This window comes from Salvelinus alpinus, chromosome 23 (genome assembly GCF_045679555.1).
Source record: "Salvelinus alpinus chromosome 23, SLU_Salpinus.1, whole genome shotgun sequence".
Classification (NCBI taxonomy): domain Eukaryota; kingdom Metazoa; phylum Chordata; class Actinopteri; order Salmoniformes; family Salmonidae; genus Salvelinus; species Salvelinus alpinus.
Window position 1 is genome coordinate 18,074,575 of NC_092108.1, and position 8,462 is coordinate 18,083,036.

At 47.6% G+C, this 8,462-nt stretch overlaps 1 protein-coding gene across 1 annotated transcript; it reads right to left on the minus strand.

Moving 5' to 3' along the window:
* Positions 1 to 1,318: 1,318 nt before the first annotated feature.
* On the minus strand, positions 1,319 to 5,536 carry LOC139550384 (protocadherin-8-like). The gene is made up of 3 exons (XM_071361256.1): positions 2,884 to 5,536; positions 2,333 to 2,567; positions 1,319 to 2,193 (listed from the first exon to the last, which is right to left on the minus strand). The coding sequence occupies exons 1-3, from the start codon at positions 5,299 to 5,301 to the stop codon at positions 1,826 to 1,828; spliced, it is 3,021 nt and encodes a 1,006-aa protein (XP_071217357.1). The 5' UTR covers positions 5,302 to 5,536; the 3' UTR covers positions 1,319 to 1,825.
* Between the last annotated feature and the right edge of the window lie 2,926 nt (positions 5,537 to 8,462).

The following is an 8,462-nucleotide window of genomic DNA, read 5'->3' on the forward strand; positions in this document are numbered from 1 at the left end:
CTGTTGGCCTCGCAACAGGGGTTCCATAAGGAATGCAGAGTAGGACGGTGTTAAGGCTTTGAGTAGACTGAGGAAGAACAGCCTGTTCGGGTCTTGAACCAACCACAGGGCAAGTGCATTCATTAACTTCTGTGTAAAACATGTCCAGATCTCTTGGCAGAGGCACTCACATACAGGCAGTGTAGGACTACAAAATCTAAGAAATCCATTGTCATAATGTGTGTATTTACGTTTGACAGGCACATATGTTGCACTATTTCTCTAGTCCTAATCCAGACGGGACCGCGCCTTGTTCTGTAGGTGGAACACAAACGTGAACGTGCACAGCGGATCTAAAGGCAGAAGGAAGCCTTTCCTTAAATCACCCTGGAACATACAATGCGTTCAGTCAGATGGGATACCTGAGCTGCTCCTACAGTAGTCGCTCTATCTCTCTCCTTCTCTCTCTTTTTCTCACTCAGTTCTAAAATTGCCTAAATTCAGCGGTGGATCCTGTGGAATGTGTCATCCTGTCTCAAGCTGACAATACCATATTTCTGGACCTAAGGCAAGATCCATGGGAACAAATCCCCTCCGGAATGCTTATGTGCACTGATTGAGCCATCATTTAATGTTTTATTACCAAACATATTCATTACACCATGTGGTTATAGGCGATAGTCATTCGATGCGTAAACAGTTCCCTATCCAAATGTACCAAGGGCACTTTTACGCATCGGCACGCATTTGGCAATGTGCATTTTGATTGAGTATGTGTGCGCAACTGATTATGATTCTAAGCCTTGATGTGGTCCACAGACTCTATTATACTCTTTAGACAGAGAAAGTAACTCCTGGAGACTATAATATGTGCAGAGGATTCCGTACATTTTTTATCTGATTGATTAGCTTGATTGGTTACAATTTTTTGCCTCTAGCGAGCACATTGGCTAGACGGCCATATCGTTTTGTCGTCAGTAGTCAAAGTCAATCTTCAATCAAATGTGGATTAGACGAGTAGGCGGGGTTTGTATTTTGTATTCACTTTTAGGTGCTATTTCATCCCTCACTCCTAAACTGTCCTGTCACTGAATGTCAACTACTGAGCGCACAGCTTTTACAATAGCGACACCTCTCGTCTCCAAATTGCAGAATAGATGAGGGAAATTCATTTCATTGTCAGAAGGGGCATAATGCCTGGACGAAGGATTATGTCTCTATTTAATAATATAGAAGCCCTTTTTATTTAGCTCCCTTATTCCTCTAAAACCAAGAGCAGCATGACTTGCACAAATAGGCTAATGCAGGAGTGAACAGAAGTAATGTGGGACAAGATTACTAAGGTTGCAAAACAGTATTTCAATGTTTATTTTTTTCGAATATCGTGATACAAAATCTAAACAATTATTACATTATTGCATTCAAAAAATTCATACATAATTATCAACTTGATACATTGGGTCTCCAGCCTAAAACCGTGGTTTCTGGGCCATTTAAATAGAAGTCATGCCTTAGAATCGAGTATAATTACAATTAATATGTACACATCTTTGATTTTTAATTATGATTTTTATAAAAAATAAACTCTTTATATACAAATCCTTGCATAAATTACACAGTATGTCCAACAAAGTCTTTAAAGTGATTGGATATACACTCCAAATGTGACTTTCACAATGAAACACTTAAAAATGCTAAATACACAAATATTATTTTGGATATATAAACTAATTTACATATTCTTCCCACAAATAATCTCATACATTTCTAAGCAACATGTGATTCTCATTGACATGGTTTTATCAATTAAACCGATTTTTGGAACGCTGTGAAATTAAGTTATTTTTTAGACTTCATTGCTGGGACACCGTGTCGTGGTGGGACCATAGACTGGGATAGTGATTTCACTAATCTCCTGAACTCTCAAGGGTCTGGGAGGAGTGACCAGGACATAGTCATATTCCTTATGTAGCACCTTCTCATACACGCTCTGCAGGCCCGTTGTTTTGGGGATGTGCGCCTGGTAATAGTTTTCCCTCCGGAGCGAGTCCCGGGGCAGCGAGGCAGTCTTGGAAAGGCTGTTGAAGGAGGAGACAGTCTGGCTGGTGGGCGTGGGAACGAGTGAGGGACCAATGTGAGCACGGACAGCCGAGGGGCTCCAGCAACGGTCAGAGTGGCCCAGAACCTTACACTCACTTGTACATGCCCATAGACCTGAGAAAGAGAGAGAGGAGGGAGGGGAAGAGGTTATGCTACTTGTGCGACCAAACACAAAAGCAAAATTCCATACACACCGATTTCATTCAAATTACTATAATGGTTATGATGATAAAGAAATATAAGTGTCTCTTACCACTGTGACAGCCCATGGGGTGTACCGGTACCCCCTCCTTCTTCAGGTCGGTGCCACTGATGTCACTGTCACTGTCGTTAAAGTCACTGTCGCCTTTCCCGCTGTCCTTCCCGCTGAACGCGGGGTCTCTCGCGGAGATGGTGGTGTAGGAGTTGCCCTTCCAGATTGTGATTGGTCTGACTGCCTCTTTACCGTTATTGTAGCTGTTACCGTAGCCGGGCAGAGTGGAGTAGCCCTGTGGAGCAGAGAGAGAAACACACACATAGTTCAGCACCATGGACAGCAGCACACTACAATAGCACTGTATGTGGCTGAGAGCACAGAGAGAGAGAGAGAGAGAAAGAGAGAGAGAGAAAGAGAGAGAAAGAGAGAGAGAGAGAAATAGAAAGAGAGAGCGCGAGACAAAGAGAGAGACAAAGAGGGAGAGAGAGAGAGAGAGAGAAAGAGAGAAAGAGAAAGAGAGAGCGCGAGACAAAGAGAGAGACAAAAAGAGAGACAAAGCGACAGACAAAGGGGGGGGTAGTAGGCCTAGATTAAAAACAGCATCTCACCTTGGGTTTGCTGTCCGGTTCGTAGACGCATGGTGCCTCTCTCCCATCCTCAGAGGTGGAGCACAGGTCGCTGCTGCCAGTGTGTTCCCCAGTAAACCCGGGCTGGCTAGAGAAGGTGTGCGCTTCAAACCCTCCCACGATTCCATGGAGCGGCAGCAGTGGATTGTCGCTGATGTTCTTGCCCCTTTCCAGGATCTCCTTCTCCCCATACGAGTCGGTGTCATCTCCAGTCTTGTCCCGTTTCCGCCGGTTGCAGGTGGTGGCAATGAGGATGATTGCTAACAGCAGGAGCGTGCAGCTCCCCGCCAGAACGACAATAATCACCACTGACAGGTCCCACTGTGCGTGCTCCCCCGCCTCCCCGCTGCCTGCCCAGTACACCGTCCTGTCGCTCGGCGGGGCGCCCACAATGATGAGGAAATGAAGCGTAGCGGTGGCGGTGAGCGCAGGTCTCCCGTTGTCACTCACCGTGACGGTCATGCGCAGGGTCTCGTCCACGTCGTGGCTGAGCTCACGGTTGAGGTAGACCTCCCCGGTGGCTTTGTTAACGGAGAACACGGAACCCTCTCCAGATGCCAGTCTGTAGGACAACTCTGCGTTCACGCCCTCATCAGCATCTCGCGCCTCCACCTGGGTGATGACGTAGCCTGAGGGCGCGTCCCGGGGCAGCAGAATCTCAGAGGACCCATTATTTAGCGCGGGCTGGTTGATGACAGGTGCGTTGTCATTCTGGTCTACTATCCTGACATGAATGCTTGCGGTTCCGCTGAGGGGCGGGGACCCACCGTCGCTGGCTGTGATGCAGAGTTCGAGCTGTTTCATGACTTCATAGTTGAAGCTCCTGAGTGCGTAAATGGAGCCGCTCGCGGGGTCCAGTGAGACAAACGTAGACACCGGGGAGCCCATGATGTAGGTGTCAGTGAGCTTGTAGATCACCTTCCCGTTGTGTCCCAAGTCCATGTCCCTGGCGACCACAGTGGTGATGTAGGCCCCCGGGGTGTTATTCTCCACCACAGCCACTTCATACACAGATTTACTGAACACAGGGGCATTGTCATTCTCGTCCATCAACCGGATGGTGTACTGGGTGATGGTTCTGAACGGTGGGGAGCCCAAGTCCTCTGCCACCACTGTTAGATTATACTCAGGGATCTTCTCCCGGTCCAACGGGCTCGTACTCACTATCATGAAACTGTCCTCGTAAGCCTGCTGCAGCCTGAAGTGGTCGTGGCCATAAAGCGTACAGTGCACCTGTCCGTTAGCACCAGAGTCCATGTCAGAGGTGCTGACCAGCGCTACAAAACTCTCGCGCGATGCAGCCTCCGTGATATAGGCAATTCCAGCCGTGATGGACGTCATAGGAGTGATGGAGATCTCTGGCGCGTTGTCGTTAACGTCCTGGACCCGCACCACTATCTTACAGATGGCCGGGCTTGGGTTCAGACCTAGGTCAGTCGCCTGGACGTCGAATTCGTACGTTTTCTTGCTCTCAAAGTCAATGGGGCTCTCGAGGGTGAGCCGTCCCGTTTTGCGGTCCACTCTGAAAAGTTGTCTTATCTCGGATGGCACCTGGTGACCAAAACCATACACCACCTCCCCATTCAGCCCCTCATCCGGGTCTTCTGCGTTCAGGTCCAGTAAGAGAAACCCTACTGGTGCATCCTCAGGGAGGTCCACTGTGAAACTGCTCCTGTCGAACAAGGGGCTGTTGTCATTGTAGTCTTTCACCTTGACGTTGATGCGCGTGGATCCCGTGCGGGACGGGTTGCCGCCGTCCATAGCAACCAGCTCGAGCGCATAGGAAGCCTGTGTCTCACGGTCCAGCTCCTTCATGAGCACGAGCTCCGCATATTTAACCCCGTCGGCTCTGCTGAGCACGTCTATGGTGAAGTGACTGTTAACGGAGATCTGGTAGCTCTGGATGTAGTTCAACCCCACATCTTCATCCACAGCGAAGTCTAACGGGATCCGCGTGCCCACCGCTGTGTTTTCAGAGATCTCCAGACTCGACTCTTTCCGTGGAAACTCGGGGGAATTGTCATTGATGTCCTTGACCTCTACCTCGACGTGGATGAGTTTGAACTGCTCTTTGGAGAAGCTGACCACATCAAAGGCGACGAGGCAGTGAAGGGTGTGTTTACAGATTCTCTCTCTGTCAATTCTCTCTCCGATAGTCAGCTGTCCGTCGCTCTCCCTCAAACGGATAAAAGACGAGTTGAACTGTTTCATCATCCTGAAATTTGTCTTGGAGCCGGAGGAGGGGCTGGATGAAATGTCCTTGGCCAAGTTTCCAATGATAGTTGCCAGGGCGTCTTCCTCAAATGTCTCGTACTTCACTGTCTTTCCCTGCGTGAGAGTGGGCAGGACAGCCAGTGGGATGCCCACCAGCACCCACCAGTTCCACCCTCTCATACCCATTCTGCCGATTTAACACAACTAAAATCCACTGAACTGGCTGCACTTAACTCAACTATTTATTAAAACAAAAGCACTTATCAAGTTGAATATCGCCCTCTCTCGTTGGGCACGCCAGTTTTCTTATTAGGATGCTGCGATAATAATCCCTTAGTTTTAGTACGCGCTCACTGTCTCTTTTTCTCGCGCTCACTCTGCTTTGCACTCTCCGAGGTTTGCTCTCTCAGCGCGAGAGGGCTGCAGTGGGATGATTTATAAGGGCGGCGCATGCAAATGAGCTTCACTGTGACCAATCCACGCATTGAAAACGGAAAGGGAACTTCTAAAAGATCCCTAAACCTGCTTAGAGATTCCTGGACTGTGTGGAGAAACTTGGCACAGATAGGTGGGCTAAACGTTCGGCTTGATTTAAAATGTTTAGTTTCCGTTGCTTGTTTATGTTGGTTGGTCTGTTAAATGAGTCTGCGCACAAACACACGTGGAGAACAGACAAGATGCGCAGTGCCCCTGAGCTAGAGGACAAAGCACTCGGGTAACATACAGTAGCTAGCCTACAGTAGCCTATAAAGAAGGACCTCTTCTATTTCTATCTCCTCTATGACAGCCTAAAACGTATTGGATCATTGGGCTATCGATGCATTATCAGTTTCTTCACCAGAATATTGATACGTTTGGTTGGGAATCTCTGAACAGAAGCCTATCCATCCCTTCTCCTAAAGGACCAATTATTAGGGGAAATTGTATTACATAGGCCTGTCCAAACAACCCAAAGAGCCCCTAAACCCTTTTAGAGGACACATTCGTTTGTCAGCAGCACCTCTCACCCAATAATCCCGAAGAAAGGGTAGGCTACCACAGTGTGGGCCTGTAAATGAAAACGTGTAATATAGACCTACACGAAAAAATTGCACCAAAAAAGGTTTCATAAATGTATGAGATATAGGAATATGAACCTAACAAGTGCACCAGTTTTCTGTGAAGGTTGTCCAATGTGCAGGGCTATGTTATTGTCATTCATAATTCCATAACTCTATTCACCAAGAGCTGTGTAGATATTTTGATTATTTTCCCCGTGTGTAATCCAATAACTGTTATCAAATCAGATTTGACTCAATAGTAACGGCTATATCCACTTTATCTACTTAAACATTGATTTTATTCTAAATCTGCCTCCGCTCAGATCAGCCCACGAGATGTCGTATGAGCGGGATTGGGGATTTGTTAATGAAAGCCGGTGTACCAGGGCCCATTTGACATGCGTGTCAGCGCCTTGCGAGCCTCTCTCCACAACCTCGTCTGCAAGAACAGAGCTGCGCAGGTGAAGAGACAAAACTCACTCACCCCCACATACACACACACCCGTAACAAATAGGATTTGGCTGTAAACGCGGGGAGATTTATATGGATTTCAATAGTGAGATTATATCAAAGGCGTATGAAGCGCTCGTTAGCAGTGACAATATAATGGCATGGTAGGGCTTCCCTTTATGCAGCCCCGGGTGTATTGTGCCCGTGAGCCAGCCTGTACTGAACCAAACCCCCGCTGCTCTCACACAGCCCCTAACTGCAGCATAATGTGCCAGAGCCACATGCAGCTTTTGTCACCCCACCTCGTCCTGCCCCAGACCCGGCCACAACTCCTTTCATTAAACAGGAGATGGGGGATGAATCGGACTGGACATGGGGCTACCTCCTATTCAAATAGGTCTACATTTAGAAAACGGCCTGGGCCCCGTGACGGGTCTTTAAGAGATTTTGTCTTTCTTTCCGTAAGAAACACACACACACACACACACCACACACACACACACACACACACACACACACACACACACACACACACACACACACACACACACACACACACACACACACACACACACACACAGCTCTAAGGCAACACTTTCCAGAAGGAACTAATATCAGTCGGCATCTTCTAAAGGCCCAGCTGCCGCAGAATGTCAAATATTCTGATTCCTGTGAACTACTAGGTTACACCTGTGAGTGCGATCTGTTGGCTATATGGGCCCGCCAGGCGTACCAGAGAACAGCCTGTGAGAAAATACATTTGGGCAATGTGTTTGCAACAGTCAACAATCAAATATAGGCTGCTATTGTGGAAACAAAAGCCTTAATCCAAACATTCTTTAATAAAAAGGTTTAATAGGCCTACCTCTTTAAAACCCTTCTAATGTAACTCAATACATTCTGTAGACTGATTCTAGCTGTAGGCCTATTGACTTTTCACTGAATGCTATTCTATTCTATTCGGTGAGAATTGCTCTGTTTATTCTGTATTAGGCTGCGAAGGCCTGCATGTTGTAATACACAGCTCAGTGTTCTCACAGAGAGAGAGCGCAATCAAAGGCAAATTACACTGTGTAGAGTCTCACTTTGCGGATTATGTGTGAGAGAGATCTGTGTGTGTGTGTGTAAGAGAAAGAGAAAGGGAGAGGTTTGTTCTTAAGACCTCTTTAGATTCTCTTTAAAATACTGGACAGACTTTCGGCAAACCCAAAACTGCCTTTTGTGTGAGCGTGCTTTCACTACTCCAGCTCTGACACTCGCACACACACCTCATTCTCTCACGTGATTGGTGTGTCACTCTCACCCGTCTGCACGCGAGTTCAACAATAGCAGAATTAGTGCGAGCCTCGCAAATCCCTTCTATTGTTCACGAGACATATTAGCATTTTCTTAACAAATATTTTTTTGCAGACCCGCACTCAATTTCAATTTGCAGACCCGCACTCTCCCTTTCCTTCCTTCCTACCCCCCCCCCCCCCCCCCCTCCCCTCTCTCATTGTCCGATTTGCTCTGGTGATTGCCCGGCATTTGTGGTGAGGAGTTCGTCTCCTGATCCTCGTCTCCTGATCCTCGTCTCTTTTTGGGTTTAACTCATTGAGATGGAAATGAGGTGATTTAGGCTTCATTATCCGTCGGATGGGAAAGTAGGCAGAAGAGGAGAGGAGGGTGAGAGGGTTAGGGATGGAGGGGTACATAGGGATGTCCAAGATAATCGATCCTCGAGCTGTTGAGGCAGGCGGTCGCCCCTCTCGCGCCCCTTCAACCTCCCGCTAACCTTTGCTTAACTCGCGTGCCATCACACGCACACATCCTAATTAGTTCCTAACGTGATTCACAACTAATTATCTCATTATCGC